The sequence below is a fragment of the Peromyscus leucopus genome, chromosome 3, assembly GCF_004664715.2.
Source record: "Peromyscus leucopus breed LL Stock chromosome 3, UCI_PerLeu_2.1, whole genome shotgun sequence".
Classification (NCBI taxonomy): Eukaryota; Metazoa; Chordata; class Mammalia; order Rodentia; family Cricetidae; genus Peromyscus; species Peromyscus leucopus.
In genome coordinates, this window is record NC_051065.1 from 46,730,691 (window position 1) to 46,750,376 (window position 19,686).

At 37.4% G+C, this 19,686-nt stretch overlaps 1 protein-coding gene across 1 annotated transcript in view; it reads right to left on the bottom strand.

The window, feature by feature from the left end:
* The window catches only part of LOC114684450 (probable maltase-glucoamylase 2), a 97,549-nt gene that overhangs the window by 39,141 nt on the left and 38,722 nt on the right, over positions 1–19,686 (bottom strand). The window contains exons 16-25 of the mRNA XM_037203623.1: positions 17,779–17,950; positions 17,145–17,261; positions 7,767–7,921; positions 7,534–7,618; positions 6,589–6,645; positions 5,295–5,419; positions 4,388–4,476; positions 3,575–3,624; positions 1,958–2,125; positions 755–910 (exon numbers count right to left, since the gene is read on the bottom strand). Of these exons, the coding sequence (XP_037059518.1) occupies positions 755–910; positions 1,958–2,125; positions 3,575–3,624; positions 4,388–4,476; positions 5,295–5,419; positions 6,589–6,645; positions 7,534–7,618; positions 7,767–7,921; positions 17,145–17,261; positions 17,779–17,950 (1,174 nt within the window). The remainder of the gene's footprint in view (positions 1–754; positions 911–1,957; positions 2,126–3,574; positions 3,625–4,387; positions 4,477–5,294; positions 5,420–6,588; positions 6,646–7,533; positions 7,619–7,766; positions 7,922–17,144; positions 17,262–17,778; positions 17,951–19,686) is intronic.

The following is a 19,686-nucleotide window of genomic DNA, read 5'->3' on the forward strand; positions in this document are numbered from 1 at the left end:
AATTAAATTTACAAGTGCACACACACACACACACACACACACACACACACACATACACATACACACATACACACACACACACACACACACACACACACACACACACACACACACACTCACCTTCTGTAAAGAGTGAAGTGTGAATGATGATGGAACAGGAAGCCTAATGAGATACCACAACCCTCAGTTAGGGTCCTCTTTGTGTCTCCTGCTTCCAATGCAGCTGCTAACTCTTTCTGATTTTATTCTTTCCTTCATCCAAACAGATTGGACAAGACTAACACTTTCTGTTTAGGTTTTCCAGTAAACAAAAGCTGTTCACTTACAATATTCAATGCACAGTATATACTGTGATGGTAAGACTGTTTTACTAGCATGTATTGGTTCTAAAAACAATAAGTTTTGTGGTGATATGTTTATAAATCTATATAATAAAGTTTGACCATAATCATCCTTGTATTACCCTTTTATCCCCTCCTTCCCTCCTTTTTATCCTTTTTATCTTCTCTAATAGTTCAAAATAGGATTTTTGAATGATATCGTTTAAGAGGCAATTAGACTGGCTATGATTTTTTTTTTAGATGCAGGATATTTGTGGGAAACATATAGATCACCCATCACATGGAATTCACAAAATGCATATCATCACACCTTCACGATGACCATCAAGTCATCAACCTTTTCAAAGTGCTTTCCAGTTGTCCAACTACTTGGTGCAAAATTCTTACAACTTCCTGGTCACTGTGGTCATTACCTCCCAGAGGCACCCCCGCTGCTTGCAGCTCTCCTCAGAGACTGCAGGATCCTCGGGGAAGCAGTTAAACTTCTCCAGGTCACTGACTACAAGAGTCCACTCAATGGAGAATTCTTGTCCCAGTTTCAGACCTGTGAGGTTATTGATGACCAACACCTAGGGAGAGAAGAGACTCCAATGACAAACCAGGTGACTCAGAGCTATGGAGACAGTGTCATTGGCTGATGACCAAGAAGTCAGGACCAAGCTTTCTCCAATATCACCTTAGAATACTTGGAAGTTGTTTGATTCCTGACCTTTTGGGCCCATTGTGAAAGTATGGAACGTGGAGCAATTTAGCCACGTTAAAGTATGAGTATCGCAGTGTGGGAGTCATTTTTAGTCTTATTATCCTTTTGGTATGGTGCTTGTTAATGTGACTAATGATGGCAGTAATCAATAGATCAGTTTTACTGAGCATACATGTGAGCCAAACACTATGACCATCATATTATATGTCGTGCACGTTAATTCTATAGAGTGACCCAGGGCTATGAGTAATGTGGTTGTCTCCATGATACAGATGTTATAACATGTATAAGATCTCACAATGGGGAGAGAATAGCCAAGATCAGCACCCCATTATGCTTAGAAGTTTTGTTCCTATCCTATGTTACATGTATTTTCTGGAAGAAGATGGTTTATGTAAGAAACAATGAACTTCTCAGGTCTTAAGTGAGTAAGCCAATAACTAAAATCCTCTCTATCAAGTAAGATAATCACTCAGTGATGACTTAATCAGAGTATATTTTATGTGATAATATAAAATAGCTTTATAGAAATAGCAGCAAGGGAAAACATCAGCTGTGTCTCAAGGGTATTTCTAACTTTAACAATGACAAACTGTAAATACTCCCCCGAACTAGGACAATTTATTGAACCTCATTTTTACTATTCCATCTGAGACCATCTTACCTAGCTTTAAATGAACAGAAAAGAACTCTTAGGGTGCCAACTCTTAGAGCCCTAATGTCAACAAGAGAAAGTATTCATACTCGCATGCACACTTTTCTCCTAGATTCTCCCTATGATATTGTTGGTAGCTGTCTCAGCAAGAAAATTGTCTCTGTGACTATGAAAACTCATGAAAGTGGGAGAGGGAAAGCTGTCAGAATCCCAGGCAGTGCTTTCAGCCAGAGTCCTGCAGATGGAATGATCTCTCACCTTCGCTGAAGCATTGTACTTGTAGCTTGAAATGGGGATGATATTGCTATTAAGTAAGACATTAAGACCAGTTGGCTCTTTGTCCAGCCCCAAGATTCTGATGTCTGTAAACATGAGGTCATTGGGATCCACATAATTATTGTTTAGAATTTTTGCCTGTAAATGATTCTGGGGGAGGGGGAAAGAAAATCATTTTAGAGATTGAATGTACACATCAACATCTCCTCACACAGGCTGTCTTCTTACCCTGTTTTCTTTTCTAACTTCATCAATAACCACCCCTAGCACAGGTGTTGTTTCAGATACCAGCACTCTCTTCCTTTGGTTAACTGGCTCTTTTCTGATTCTACTATTCAGAAGATATGATCCTGATATGTAGCATGTTTAAGTAGTTACAAAGCAAAGAAAGACTCAAGCACTCACAAAACCCAAATGACACACAAACATCATACACACATAAAAGTGCCACAATAATTTTTAATTTTTATTTTAACATTAATAACAAAAGCTAAATTTTATGAATGCTTAATGTATGCCAGACAATATGCTTAAGCATCTTGCATATACTATCCCATTTAGATGATTCAGCAAGTTTTGAGGTCACAATCTCCATTTCTTTCAGATGACAATACTAAATCACAAAGAAATTAAACGACTCATTTATAGAAATAGAGTTGAAAAGCAGCAAAGCTGAGCTAAGCCCAGAAGGCAGTGGGACTGGACTCTGAGGGAGAGGGGTACATTTTGCTAAGTACAAAGAATATAGTTTCCTATAAACCAATACGACCTAGTGGTATTTGACAGGATTTCAAAAGCAATAGAGTGGAAAAGGGAGCTGTTTCAACAAAGGTACGGGGGCACCTGGACCTACATAGGCAAACAGGTGAACTTTGATCTAAGTCTGACATATACTAATTAGTCCAATATAGATCTTAGAGTTAGATATAGATAATAAAATTTCAGAGAACACTAGGTTCTAAGGCCAGGCAAAGAGTTTTTAGACATGACATTAAAAGGTATGATCCAGAAGAAAAAGATAATTAGGTATATCCAAATTTAAATATTTGCTTTGTGAAAGTCTTTAAAAGGAAGAAAAGAGAAGCCTACATATAGAAGTAATTACTTGCAAAAATATTGAATGAAGGATAGGTATCACAGACATTTAAAAACCATTAAAACTGAGCTGTTAACCAATGCCAAAAAACATCCAAATCAGAATATGGACAAAGAGGTGATTTTTCAGCCAAGATAATATGGAAAAGGCAGATAGACATATGCAAAGATTTCAACATAATTAGTCATTGGAGAAATAATAAGACAAAGTTAAAGTCACAAGAAATGGTCACACAGAATAGCTAAAATGAAAAACATCAACAGCCTCAAATGCAAGTAATTATCCAGAGAAACAGCATCACTTAGATATTGGTGGTAGAATTATAGACTACACAGCCACTCTGCAAAAACAGTTCAGATGTTTCATACATTAAAAAGCATGTGCTAATTTAAGACTTCAGTCTGAATTTCAGAGAAATAAAAGCATACATAGAACACCAAAACCTCAAAACATAATCACAATAGGAAACATGAAAACATATGTTCCTTGAAAATGGTACTTACAGATGTAACAGAGAAATCATACAGAATGTACTTCCTTTCTACCACTGTGCCTGAAAGAGATGGGTAGACATGTATGTATCATTACTATGGGAAACAATGAAACTGTGGAGTGAACATCCTCCTTGTTGGGAATTCTTCTGCATATAGTTCTGCTCATCCAAACAGATGAAATCATACATAGTTCTGCTCATCCAAAATCCCACGTTTTTTAATCTGTGTAGAACCTTAATGGACTACTTTCTCTGAAGTCACATGGCACTCTGTGGCTCCACTTGCCAGCATTTAAATATGCTGATTTTCATTATGGTTCTCTATCTTATTATACCATGAGTTTGTCAAGGTCAAAGTTTATGTCACATTCATCTATATCTATGCTTTCCATGCAGAGCAATAATGAGTATCAAATATTAATAAATTCTAAATCCACTCAGACTAAAAGCTACTATGTTTTAGTCATATGAAATCTTACAATGAAAAACACAAGACCTACACCAGATATGTCTTTCTCAATGGTAACTGAAACAGTGCCTTGCTAAGTTATTAACTAAAAGGTATTGCTTTATGATAATGATGATATGTAGAAAAGAATAATGAAATCAAGTGCAATACTATTTATTCCATTGGCCATGTCAATAACATAGGAAGGTCTACATGTGAAGTTGCCTAATGGAATTTTCAGAATGAGTTTTAATTTTCCAAGCTACTAAAACCTCCTAAGATACTAAAATATACAACAGTGATAATGGGGTTGGTGCTTTATTGGCAATGAATTTTCACTAAGAACCACTACTATGTTTCCATTTGGAAGTCTACCTTTAGACACACCATCATCCCAGTACAACTGGCCCTCTGCTTCTCGCTTATAGTCCAAGGCAACAATGAGTCCCAGGGGATTCTTCCGGCTGAGGAAGAACAATTACAAGTTTTAGACAATGAAAGAAAAGCAGAAATGGATGAATCTGCCCCTTGATGAATGCACCCCTTGATGAGTCTACCCTTTAATGAATAGTGATGGATCTTCCAGAGTCCACCCCAGAAACTGAGGAGATACTAGCACTGTGGAAACACAGATATGGGGAGATAGCAGGATGTGGAAAAGAGAAAATGCAAGAACAATGGCGGGGTGAGGTGGTTCCTGAAAACTAGTTTTGTGGTCATTCTAACAATGCTTCTAGGACTCTGTAACAGGCACTCTCCAGAATGTGTCCAGATCCTGTCATTTGTAGTAATCCACTTAACCCTCACACAGGTGCTAAAAGATCAGGCCGTCATCTTCTCCAGTTCATCAGTAATGAGTATGAACACAGAAATGCTGTCCAAGCTTACCGTATGTAGGACATTGTCAGGCCAGAGTTCGAACTCAAATTCTCCAGAATCTGAGCCCTGAAACTCCAAGTCATGCTGACCTTTGCCTCCTTCTAAATTTTTCTCATGTATTGGGGAATACATGTTAAGATAATTTCTGTCCCTGAGGAAATCCTCATGAAGATTATTTTGACTATTTCTATAATCTGATTTCATCCAAATAGAAGAACTATAAAATTGAGAAGGAAAGTGAGACTGTATTTACTTCCTCTGAAGACAATTTTGGGCCCTTGAAATGAGGAGAAGATGGCTGACAGTAGCTGCATTCATTTGACCCATCTACTCCTGGGCTTTGCTTGTCCCCCCCATGAATGCCCACTGAGCATCAGAATAGTTAGAAGACACTGGGTCTTACCTGGCCTCTGTGGTTCTGTTTGGCTGCTGGGTGGGAAATATGTAGCCTCCTCGAAGGTGAAGCCCTATCCTGTCACCTGGTAGTATCATGTCTACAAACTGTTTCCTCCATTGGATAGCCAGTTCCTAAGCAACAAAAGGAAAACAGACCAGACAGAGGACTGCAGACAAGAAGGACCATAGAGACCCCTTAGTCAAGTCCTCCCTTTAGAGACAAGAAGATGGAGACTGCCAAAGTGAGGTGATTTCCCCAAGGTGTATGGGTAGCAGAGATAAGAGCTGAGATGCCAACCTCCCCTCTTGTTTACTTCTCATCATACTGTGTTTTATAGTTCGTATCTTAGATGTCCCCCAAAGTCTTTTGTGTTAAAGTCTTGGTCCCTGGCTCAGTGCTATTGGGGGCTGATAGAAACTTTGACAGGTGGGGTTTAGCATGAGTTTTTAAGTCATTAGAGTTTTGCTCTTAATGGGAACTGTAAGGCCCTGGTCTCTTCTTTGAATTGCAAGACCCTGGTCTCTTCATTTTACTCTCTGTCACTTTGTAGCCATGAGGTGTTTGTTTGTTTGTTTGTTTGTTTGTTTGTTTAAAGTAGTTTTGTTCCTTCTCCTGCTTTCACAAAAATAGCCTGCCACTAGCCCAAAGCGATAGAACCAAGGACTAGAACTTCTGAAATTAAAAGTAAAAATATAGAGACCCTTTCTTCTTATAAGCTTACTGTCTCGGGTATTTGTTATCGTAACTTAAAGTTGACTGACACACTGTAATTTTACTGAACTTGAATTCTCTGCTTCCACAGACAACAATTAATGCAATGATTAGTCCTAATTATCAGCATAGCAATCAAATTGAGAGGATTGAGCCAGTGAGATTCTATAAACCTACTGCAGCTGTGGAATGTCTTCTGCTGTGGCATGAATGTTAATATCCCTCTAAAGTTCATATATTGAAACCTAATATTGTATGTGATATTACTAAGAGACGATTCCTCTGGACAAGCGGTTGAGTTATGACAACTCAGTGGTGAGAAGCTCCCATTGATGAAGTTGAGAAGAGCTTGATCGTGGAATTTATAACCTCCAAGAGTTATGGACAATAAATTTCTGTTTTTTATAAATTATGCAGTGTGAGGTCCTTTATTATACCATCCTGAATAGACTAAGATGCTTCAAAACATACCCATACTTTACTGACTGTAAAGGCTTGTGAAATATTACCATGAATTCCCAAGAATTCTGTTTTAGAATTGTCCTCTTCTAGAAGAGGTCTCTGAAATAATAGAAACCACCTTACTTACTGTCTCATAGTCATACCAGATGGCATCTGGGATATAGGCTTTTACTTGCTCCATTCCCTAAAGAAATAAAATCAGTAAGCAATATTAGCACGCACACACACACACACACACACACACACACACACACACACACACACCTCTTTATAGTTTAGAAAACCCCTCCACATCATTGCCCCTGGTACTCAGAATAATCCTAAAAGCCATCTGAGATTATCCTGGTATACCAGTGAAATCACATGAACCCAGAAAGGCCAAACAGTTTATTCAAAGCCAAGCTATACCTAGAAATAAAGTTCATTTTGCCTCTGTGCTCATGAATTTTCTAGCAGAAGCAGAGAGTTTCATTCTTGGAGATATGCCCTCTATTAGTTCAGAGTAGGCTAAGCCAACCACATCCACAAGAAAGCAAAGCTACTTGTTGAGCAAAGCCAGTTGTAGCTGAGACACTAACAGCTCAGTGAGCCTTTGTTAGCTATCTTTTTTCTTGAGTGCTATGTTGGCAGTATTTAACAAGAGGATCAGTATCATAACAATTCTTCCTCCACACTTTACTTCTTTACCCTTGCCTGTGGTCATTCCTTCCTGTACTCCACTTCCCTCCTTACTCCTTTACAACCTATTCTGTCTTCTCAACCCAATTCCCCTGGATAAGAGGATATATAGACAGTTTGTGCACATGCACCAACCTACACACACCAAGGCATTCAAAGCCCATGTCAGTGCATGGCCACATGCCTAAGAACATAGTTTTTAAAGGTAATTTTACATAGAAACTGTTTTAGTTGATGCATCATTGTAACCAAGAATTCTTATTTTCTAAACATTCATGATTGTTCTCATTTATATTTATATTTAAACTTAAACACAACCATATACTCAGCAGTTAGATTATCAGCTATCAAGCTACAAGAACATCCCATTCCATTATTCAGATTACAAACATACTTCATATAACACAGGTGTGATAAGGAGTCCAGGCCCCCATAAGAACTGTTCATGCACCTCCCATGTAGCTGGGTCTTGATAGAACCTATAAAACATAGAGTATATTCACAGTGAAGTGAGTGTAATTTACAAGAGGAAACAGCAACACATCACATATCTTAATGAACCTTGTTACACTAGCAAGGTAAAGGGAACTTGTGATCTGAATGGGAGACCTTGGTCTAGAAACTCACTCATGTACGAGGGGCCTTGCTACTGTCTCTCCGAGTGTGTGAGCACGGTAGAAGAGGGTGTAGAGATAGGGCAGTAAGGTATAACGGATGTTCAGATAATGTCTCGAGGATTCCAACAGCATAGAGTTAAGGCCAAAGGAAGCAGGGTCCTGGTCCTAAAAGTAAATGCAAGCAATTAGTGAATATTTCTTTCTATCATGATATAAAGTTTGGAGAAGGTTGGGATATTTTCAGAACTCAATTGATCTTGGTCCTACTCCCTTTTTTCTTGGCTGAAAAAACATCAGAGATCACACGTGTTCTCCATGTAGACATGTATTCAAGAGACAATTTTCACTTGACAGGTTCTTTTCAGTGCAGACTATAGACATCCCAAATGGCAAGAAGATACCACAAGGGTTTCAGTGGCCATAAAGAAGCCAAAGGGGATCTGCTACCTTCAGAGACATGCCAATATATATTTGAGATACTTCACATTTCACTTGGGAGAGAACAATAATAATCATTTGATCTAAACTTACTTTTACAATTTTTAAAAATCCATTTACTTAATTTACAAAGCCTAACAATGATCTCCATTCCAAATCTTTTCTTTTCTCTGGAATTTGGTGAATTTGCAGTTTTTAAGCTGTTGTTGTTGTTGTTGTGTGTGTGTGTGTGTGTGTGTGTAGTTTCCTCTGTAATTGTCTTAGCCATCACAGTTAATTTCATTTTCTACACCCCAAAGATAATGGCCTTTATATCTTCCTTGGTATATTAATACAACATGTAGAAAGATAATAAAGACTGATTTTAGCAGATTTTATCAAGGAGAAAACAAAGAACCATTGGGCAGAGCAACCTAATTTTCCTAGGACCTAGAGGTAGACATTTGCCATCAGTAGTACATATTCATTTTGCTCACTCTTTGTAGTTCAGAAGACCTGAAAGATGTATATATCACATTTGACTTCTCATCTTATATCACATGATAGAAACTGAATTTTGGAGAAAATTATGTGAATCTATTCCTCTGCATTTCTTGATAAGAGGCCCAACCCTTTCCTAAATATAGCCATTCTACAACCCTAGTATAGAGTTCATGAAAACACTAAGGCTAAACACAGAAGAAAAGAGTATTCTTCAGCCTCCATCATCTTGTTTCCAGCTGAAAAAAAAATGTAGAGCTGTACTGGATGTTGTGCTGGCTGAGACCCTGAGACATGGTTTCTAACCTACCTAACTGGTTGATGATTAACTCAAGTGCAAATCTTGAGGCTAAATCAATGTAAAATATTATTTCCATTGGCTTTTTCACTGCCTTGTGGGATTATATTTTATCTCAACTTCTACAACTTTAACACACAAACTGAAGTGTGCAAAACTACAAGCCAAGTTTTGAAGACTTTGAACAAGATATAAGTAGCTCAACCACTAATCCCTTATGCTGAACACTAGTTAAATAATAATGATATGAATATATTGAGTCACAAAAGATATATGTTAAGTGTCTCCTATTTGTTTCAACTTCCAAATTTAAATTTAAAAGGGCTTTAGCCGGCTACGCTTTCTTGTGCGTTCTTTCTCTTTCTTTCTCTCTCTCTGTCTCTCTGGATTTACACCTTGGACACTAGGTGGCTGTTTTGAAAATCCCCTCAGATTTCTACTGTTCTACGCAGATTTGGTAAGTCATAACATATCAGATATTTTAAAGGAAACTATTTAAAAGAGAGTTTTTTTCCACATTAAAAAGAAAATGGGTTTTATGTGTACATTGGAAGAAAATTGGGTTTTGTTTGAAATTTTAGACAGTCTGACAATGGAACAACTATATGAGAAGATTAATGTTGATCGAATTATGCAGTTTATTACCATGCTTATCCTCATTTTACTATTTAAAAAGACAGTCAATTTAAGTGCCAGGATGACAGCTTTAGAAAAACTTGTTAAACCTGTAAAAATTCAGACAGAAGAAATTGACAGCGAAGTTGTTTCAAATTTGGATAATAAGGTTACAGAAAGAAAGCCTGTTTTCACACAGTCACCCTTAATTTATCCTGTAACCGTACAGCAGATGCCTGATCAAATGGCTACACAAAATATTTGGGCTCCAATTGAAATGTTGGATTTAAAAAGGTTTAAGGAAGCAATAGTATCTTATGGCATGCATTCCCCATATGTAAAGCAAATGTTAAACTCTTGGTCAACATATAATAGAATTGTACCACAGGACTGGCAGGACCTTGCACAAGCTGTTCTGGAACCCAGCCAGAGACTTCAATTTCTAACATGGTTTAAGGATGAGGCTAAAAACATAGAAAAGCAATGGAGGGATAAAGGAATACAAGTTTGCCAGGATCAGCTTATTGGAGAAGGCCAATATGCTTCAGTACAAACACAATGTTTATATGATGTCCAAACCCTAATTTTATGTCGAACGGCAGCCTTGAATGCATGGGACAGAGTTGAGGAACCAGGAAAAAAATCTGAGTTATTTACAAAGGTTATGCAAGGCCCGAAAGAATCTTTTACATATTTTTTACAAAGACTGGCTTCAGCAGTAAAGAGAATGGTCTCGGATTCAGAAGCTAGTAAGGCAATAATTGAATCTTTGGGCTTTGAGAATGCGAATGCAGCATGCAAAAGAATAATCAGGCTGTTAAGGGCAAGATCTGCACCTTTGGAAGATTGGATTAGAGACACAGTTAATGTAGAGGCTGATGAGCATGATGATATGTGGGTAGGAGAAGCAATTTCAAAGGGTTTGAGGAATGTTAGATGTTTTGGATGTGGAAAGCAAGGACATTTGAAAAGGGACTATAAACAGGTCATTCCTAGAAACAATGTTTCTTCAAGGAACAATGGCAACAGAATGCCCCTTCCTTCTGGAGTATGCAGAAGGTGTGGTAAGGGAAAACACTGGACCAAAGAATGTGGATCAACAAAGGACAGACAGGGTAATCCTTTGCCTCAGTCTTTGGGAAACTCCCAGAGGGGCCTCACACAGGCCCCCATTGCAAATCCAGTTCAAACCTTTCCTGCAGCCATAGAAGAAATCTCTGCTCTGAGCGATTAAATAACCAAATGCCTATTGGAATAAATTATGCTGGTCAGGATGATTAAACAGACAGAATAGAAAATTCAGGAGAAAACATAAAGAAAAATTTTTGGCAAACTTCTATTAATGAACAAAGACCAAAATTAACGATAAAAATAAATGGTGTTTTGTTGTCTGGTCTGGTAGACACAGGTGGGGACGTTACCATAATTACACCAGAATTTTGGCATCCAACTTGGTCTCTTCAGGAGGTAAACGTTCAGCTGTTAGGAATTGGGACATTATCTCAGGTGAAACAGAGTGCAAGATGGCTCGAATGTATAGGTCCAGAAGGACACAGAGGAAAATTAAAACTATATGTGGCTAACATAACTATGAACCTGTGGGGTTGAGACTTGTTGCAACAATGGAATACTCAGATTAACATCCCTCCAATCTCAGAAACAAATCATAAATTAGCATATGTTACTGAGAGAAATATTAGAAGATATTGTTCTAATGAGTGGCCACCAGCCATCCATATTATACAAGAACAGGGCACATCAACTGATGATCGTCCAAAAACACCAACAGCTCTACCTTTAAAATGGTTAACAGACAAGCCTGTATGGGTTCAGCAATGGCCTTTAACAACAGAGAAACTCCAGGCTTTAGAAGAGCTGGTAGAAGAACAGTTAAATGCTCAGCATATTGAAGAATCAACCAGCCCTTGGAATTCTCCTGTATTTGTTATTAAAAAGAAATCTGGTAAAATGGAGAATGGTAACAGACCTTAGAGCAATTAACAAAGTAATTCAGCCAATGGGCTCTCTACAATCTGGGATGCCTTTGCCTACTCTGTTACCAAAAGGATGGCCTCTCATAGTTATTTATTTAAAAGACTGTTTCTTTTCAATACCCTTACAAGAAAAAGACAGAGAAAGATTTGCTTTTACAGTGCCTACTTATAATAATTCTCAACCGGTTAAAAGATTTCAATGGAGGGTCCTCCCACAGGGGATGTTGAATAGCCCAACTCTGTGCCAATATTTTGTACAATAGCCATTGGAAGTGATATGTAAAAAATTTCCTAAATCTATAATTTATCATTATATGGATGATATTTTACTAGCTGACTCAAATGCAGATACTTTAGAAAGAATGTTTGAAGAAGTAAAGAAAATTTTGCCTTGCTGGGGATTACAAATTGCTCCTGAAAAGATACAAAGAGGAGATTCTATTAATTATTTAGGATATAAAATAGAGCTACAAAAAATTAGACCCCAAAAGGTGCAAATTAGGAGAGATAGACTACAGACTCTTAATGACTTTCAAAGATTATTTGGAGATATTTCTCATCTACAAACTATTGTTGGGGTAAAAAATGATGAACTGACTAATTTGTTCAAAACCTTAGAAGGTGACAAGGACTTGAATAGTCTAAGAGAATTATCACCTGAAGCTGAGAAAGAATTGGCCTTGGTAGAAAAGAAAGTGCATGAAGGACACGTGGATCGTATTGATCCAAAGCTGGATTGCATTTCGGTTATTTTACCTTCTAGGTGTTCTCCTACTGGAATATTAATGCAGAGGGAAGATAATATATTGGAATGGATATTTTTACCAAATAAACCAAATAAAAAATTAAAACTTATGTGGAAAAAATCTCTGACTTGATTTGCAAAGGAAAATTGAGACTTCATCAATTAGCAGTAATAGACCCAGCAGAAATTGTCATACCATTAACTAAGGAGGACATTGAAAAATTATGGACAGAAAGTGAACCTTGGCAAAGAGCTTGCAGTAATTTTTTGGGAGAAATTAACAGCAAATATCCCAAAAGCGATAGAATTGATCTTATAAAGAGAGCTGATTGGATCTTGCCTCGAATTGTACGGCAAAAACCCATATCTGGAGTTCGTACATTTTATACAGATGCCAACAAACAAGGAAAGGCAGGTTACAAATCAGAAAATTTAAGTAAAGTGGTTCAAAGTCCTTATAATTCAGTTCAAAAATCAGAATTGTATGCTATTCTGTTGGTATTAATGGATTTTTCAGAACCTCTCAACATAGTAATAGACTCTCAGTATGCTGAAAGAGTGGTGTTACATATTGAGACTGCAGAATTTATCCCTGATGCTTCAGAATTAACTTCACTATTTATTCAATTACAAGATACAATCAGGAAAAATAATCATACTTTATACATAACTCACATTCGATCCCATACTGGTCTGCCAGGCCCTCTAGCACAAGGCAATGATGAGATTGATAAATTATTGATAGGAAATGTGCTGGAGGCCTCAGAATTTCATAAAAAACATCATGTCAATAGTAAAGGTTTAAAAAAGGATTTTTCCATAACCTGGCAACAAGCCAAAGAAATAGTAAAGAAATGTCCTTCTTGTTCCTTCTACAATCAAACACCATTACCAGCAGGATGTAACCCAAAGGGTACTCAGAGGAATGAAATCTGGCAGATGGACATGTTTCACTTTGCAGAATTTGGAAAATTGAAATATGTACACCATACCATCGATACTTATTCAGGATTTCAATGGGCAACTGCTTTGAGTTCTGAAAAAGCTGATTCTGTAATCACTCATTTGCTAGAAGTTATGGCCATCATGGTTATACCTGCACAAATCAAAACTGGCAATGCTCCATCATATGTCTCTGTTAAAATGAAACAGTTTTTTGCTTATTACAATATAAAGCATATTACAGGCATACCACATAATCCTACAGGTCAAGCAGTTATAGAAAGATCAAACAGAACTCTAAATGATATACTAAATAAACAGAAAGGGGTAACAAAAACCCCCAGAAATAGACTGCATAATGCTCTTCTAAGTTTAAATTTTCTGAATGCCAATGAGAAAGGAACAACAGCTGCAGAGACACATTGGATAATAGAAAAAACTACAGAATTAAATCAGCCTATATACTTTAAGGATGTGCTGACCTCAGAATGGAAACCAGGGTATGTATTACATTGAGGACGAGGTTTTGCTTTTGTTTCTACAGGAGAAGATAAGCTGTGGGTACCATCAAAATTGATAAAGGTTCCATTTGAACAAGAGAGACCTCTTAATTAGAGGAGGTGATAGTTCATCAACCAGCATGAACATCCAATTTAAACTAACTTGTATCAGTAACACATGCCATTTCATTTAATCAGATAATAACTTGCCAAAAGGAAACATCCCCAAAATTAGTCTGGGGGAAAGGTTTTTGTTTTTGTCTTTTAGGAGAATGAAGTTTAAGGAATCTGAAGAACACTGGACAAATGAGACAACTGAAGAAAAGGGACAAATCATCTATCCCAAAAACCAGAGTGAAACGGCGTATGGGTATATATTATCTAAAAAATTTTATGTCTTCCTAAATGTTTGTTTCTGCTTTTCTCTAAAGATTTAACACTATTGGTCTTCTAATAGTCCCAGTTCAATTAAAATTTAAAGCTGACTTTGGAGTTGGAGAATGGCTCTTTCCTTCTTGAAACTCAAGCATGTTGTTAAAAGGAAAATGCAAACTGCCTGTATCATGCCAGAATAAAAGAGCCATCTTCTGCTATGGGACAGGACAAAAGCCAAATTAATTAAGGGACTATTCTATTACTAATCTCAACTCTTTGATTCTATTCTGATTCTTTAAACTTTTCTTAAAGTATGAATTTTATATCAAAATTTACAAGATTAATATATATATAGATATTTATACATTTTAAACTTTGTTAAGATATGAATGGTCATATAGAGTACTAACTAATTCTAGAAAAAAAGGCTTCAATTAGCTGCATATATATGTCTTTGTGTTCGAGTCTCTTATCAGTTTTCTGCAGGAAATCACGGCCAGGCCTAACATCAACTGAAGTCTCCAGAAAGAAGATGGGGCTCCACAACAACAACAATTCCATGTGGACAATAATAATATCATTAAGCTGACAAACATCATCCACAGATCAGCTTTGAACTACAAGGTGCTCAGAGCAATTTTGAGATGACTAGCTGAGATGATCCAGTCCCAAAGACTACTTGAATAAGGACTTGAGATAAACCCTGAACTTTGGCATTATACACAGACTGGATAATGAAGGATATAGTTACCTTTCCTAGAATTTGACAATTAACCTAAAATTTTTCTTTCAGGATAAAGAAAACTTCACCCATACCCAGCAGGAAGCGATTTTAAGAATACAACGCCCACATTCCCAAATTGGCGGGGTGGGGCGGGTGGTTTTTTGGTCTTTTTAATGGGTTTTGGGTCTGGGATAATTTCCAATGTTTAGGGGGTTTGGTTACAGGTTGTTGTCAAGGGTTAGGAAAAAGGCTAAGCAAAGGAGATTAGATTTAAGGTTCTTGTTTAAAAAAAAAAGAGAAAGAAAGAAAAGAAAAAGACAATTACTAGTTTTAAATACATTGGATTGGATTGTTTTATATTGTATACAAATTTGAAACTGATATTGTTAGAAAATGCTATATGTATATTTCTAATTGTATTTATACCATTCATTTAACAATGTAATGCAATTTTCTGATCCTTGAATGTTATTATTACCAACTATTAGGATATAAAGAAATGAAAGTTAGTAGTTAGACATTACAGTAGAACTTGTAGTTATATTAGATATGTTTTAAAAATTGAGCAGAGATGTTTTAGATACGTCATCTTCAAACCCTTCAGAGATTTACAGAATATGGCGTTTAAAATGTTTTAATAACTTAGAAAATTTTTCTTTTTTGAGACATGTCGGCTCCTGGCAGTACCAATCTACTTCAGAGAAAATATGGGCACTGAAGAAACTGCATATGGAGTCAACTTTCATTGTGGCAAAAGTTAGCCACTGGACAACAAATTATCTTCGAATCAACAGGACAAAATGGACAGACAGAACACGAAACAAAGGACTACTGATTCTTGCCAAAACAAATGTGGTTATGGCTTTATCAAAAGGCATCTTCTGAGGCCAGGACAATATGGCCCCATCCCTGAAGTGGCCTTCGCAATCCGGAAAAGGTACAGTGCCCTTTTCCTCGAAGGCAGCTTAACAGGCAGAGGGCCGATGGCTTCTGTTGTGCAATGGAACAGCAGCTGAAAGCTCACGCCTCTCGATAGTAGACTGGCATTTAATAGAGGGATGTGGAGAAGAAGGGGATGCTGAGATGAAGCCATATATACACAGCCAAGAAGAATGGACAGCTGAATTCAAAAACTGTCAACAATTTCCAGAATTTAAAATCCTGAATCATGACAGGACACTAGTGGAAATCAGGTGTTTCTGGTACATGGACTGCTCTCACCCAATGTGAGGTTGAACTGTTGACCTTGTGTACATCCTACTTCACAAATGAGTCTGTCAGATACACTCAGCCTATAGGCTGAAGATGATGCCCCAACACTGCGGAAACCTCAGGTGACTATCCAGGCATCTGGCTGTTTCTGTCAACTCACAAATTTTTTGGAAGTTGCTTGCATGTACTTCCTGTTTTTATTTTTGTTAGCTAATATTATTTCCTTCTTGGGTCTCTGAGGGAGTTGAAGATTAGTTAGTTATAGTTGAAACTTAATTAGGATAGAAAATGCATTAGATACATCTTGGATTTACCAAAATAGGATAGATAATGGAATTATTTTCTCTGATTTGTCAAATACCTATTTAGGTATTTATTACTTGTACATATTGTATATAGTTATTGTACTTTTGTATATAGTTTTTCTTTTGTTAGTTATAACCTTTTGCTTTTTTTCTTTTTATTAAAATAGAAAAGGGGAAATGTGGTGGTATTCTAATTGTACTGAAATGTGATTTTGATTGTATGTTAATAAATAAAGTTGCCCGGGGGTCAGAGCTATTAGAGCCATAGACAGAGTGTGGTGGCGCATGCCTTTAACCCCATAGATCTCTGTGTGTTCAGGGATACAGCCAGCATTGGAGACATATGCCTTTAAGACCTGGAGGGCTGTACATACAGACAGTGACGAGGCAGTCATGTGTTTGGGTTTACAACCAATGAGAAGGCAGAATGAGTATGAACCGACTTACACACAGGGAAACAGCTCTCTTTCGGGAAGCTGGGACACCGCAGGAGGAAGGGTGAGATTTTAGCTCTGAGCTCTGACCTCTTGGCTTTCTCTTTTACATTGTTTCTGTGTTTCTTATTTAATAAAACAGTTGGTTACATCTACACATCCTTCTCACATTTTCATGCTTATTCCCTGCTTTTTAGACATGCCACTCAAGATTTGGCTACCTTTGTGAAGTAAGGGCTAGTATGTAGGAGTTTTCTATAACCCCTCTTTGAAAGCAAGTAGATAATATTTAAGAACTTCCTACTTCTTTTCTTAGAGGAACTCACCATGTATGTAGGACCATTGTGATTCCTGGACAGTGGGTAAAATGCTCCAAGTTGCATCCACCTTCTACAGAGTTCCTCTGTGACATTGTTTCTGTAGCCACAGATGTTGGCCCCTACCTGGAGAATTAGCACATATGCAAACAATTGATTACTAGAAAGGCAAAATCATTTGCTATATTCTTATGTAGAGAAGGAAAAAGAATCTCTTTCTGATATTATTTAACACTTAAAATATCCCAAAGTCTCAAAGCAAGCCCCAGAGAAACAAGAGGATGCTCATTTTAGGATATACTAAGCCAACTTTCTAGACAGGCTGCCTGTATCGAAGGCCCTTCCTCATCATTCAGTCCCCAATCTCATACTTTCCTATTCATTGTTATGATCCTGTTAGGATTTTTTTTCTTATACTCATACATTTGATTTAAAGTAATTCTTTCCTCCCTACAGAGACTGTATGGAAAAGAAACTAATGTTAACATTTATATCATTCTGTCTTCAGAACCATCTTACAGCACCCATAGAAACTGATTTTGCTAAAACAAAGACCATGATACATGTCCCTTAGTTTTACAAATACATTAATGAATGGTAATAGAAAGAATAACAAAGGACAAAGGTTGAGAATGAGGCTTACCATGGGGATGCCAAATAGGTTAAACTCAAGGATGCTGGGGATGGACCATCGGAGATCATCCCAGGTGGCTGAATTGTTTCCCAGCCAATGAGCAGCAAACTTGCCAGACCCAGCAAAAGTAGAACGTGATAAGATGAAGCTCCTCTTGGGAGAGAAGACAGTTCCCAGGGCCCTGAAAAAGTTCAGCCAGTTGTGTGTGAGGTGACTTGTGACCACCTAGAACCCAGCTTATGCCAAATGCAGCAGTGGATTTTTCAACCAAATGGAAAACAACAAAATCCAAATATCAAAAACTAGACTTGCAAACAAATCTGCCATTTTTAAGAGTTGCTTCCCAGTTCTGAGTAAAGCTTAACATCCTGTATAAGATAATACAGATCAGTCCCAGCCTCCAAAGAAATTTCTTTCAGCATCTATACTTCTGATTACAGTTTTTATGAATTCTGCATCTTGTTGGGTCTGATTTTGGTCTGGCTCTTTTGAAGGACAATATATGTCATATATCACAATGAGTTGGATTCTGGCTCCATTTACTCTAATGGGTTGGGTTTTTGTTTTGTTTTGTTTTGTTGTTTTTTGTGTTTTTGTTTTTTGTGGTGTTTTCTTTTCTTTTCTTTTTTTCCTTACTGCCTAGTGTATAATCCTGCTTATCATAATAACCCTGGCTCAGGTTCAGGCTGTGTCTTGGTGTGTACTCTTTACACTCATTACCTTTATAGCACCATTGGTAAGAGAAAGATGTGTTCAGCTTACACAAAGTGAAACCGAAACAGGATCAGGAAAGCAGTTGAGAGATTGCAGTTGAGAGAAGGCATTTATGTAGCACAGACTATATAACATGCATCTTATTGACAGTTTAGAGAAAAAGACAACAACAACGTATTGGAGATCCTTTTATTTCTCTTCCTTCTTTGTCTGGGGCTGGCCTATTTATGATCATTTTATGATCTCTGAGAGATCTGCCTCCTTTCAGCCTGGAGAGAGATAAATTTCACTCAACTTAGCCCTCTGGCTGCTGTCCCCAAATTATTTTTTCAACTGAAGTTGTGTTATGCCTTGATCGGATCAATGCCTCCAGTTCTGAGGTGCTGACCTCACTGAATGAAAAATTATGACTTTTTGGAGACCAAAGTCAGGTATGAAGAAGTAACTAATGGATGACCCAAATATTTACTTTTTAGATCTAACTGTACCTCATGTCCAAAGGCCAAGGTCCATTTATCTTTACTGTCTTCTAGAAATTTAACCTGCTCTCCCAAGACCAAGTATGTCATAAAGACATCTAGTTCTTACTGAGTCATAATTGCTTTTTAACTATAAACCAGAACTTTTAGAGCATACTAACCAAAGCAATTATGATTTTATAACACTTTTATCACTGGCAGTGAAACAATCTGAAACTCTTTTCCTTCTCAACACTCTCTGACTCGTGTGACTCATTCACTGTCCTGCTCAGCCCTCATTCTTAGGCACGAGTATCTAAGAGGTAAAGCACATTAGATCAGGGAGGGATTGATGGGAACTCGCTGCAGTTCCACCATTTCACAGATGAGGAAACTGAGTCTTGTTTATTTGGTCTATTTTCCAAGAAAGATAGGAAAAAGAGAGGAGGAGGGGATGAAGGAGGAAGAAAGAAAAAGGAGAAGCAGGGGTAGGGAGAACAAAGAAAAAGAAAGGGTAGGAGAGGCAGAGACCATCTGGCTGTTTCTCAACACTGTCTTGACTTCCCATTACATTGGGCTGGCCAGGAGAGAAAGGGTCCTTGTCCAGAAAATGCATAGGTTTGGATGTTAGTGAAAGCAAACTCTGAGAAGATCTCTGGTTCTTGATCACATTTTTCTCTTTTCTGAGAGAGAAGGAATAAGGGAGTGAATGAGAAGAGGAATAAGGGAGGGAATGAGAAGAAGC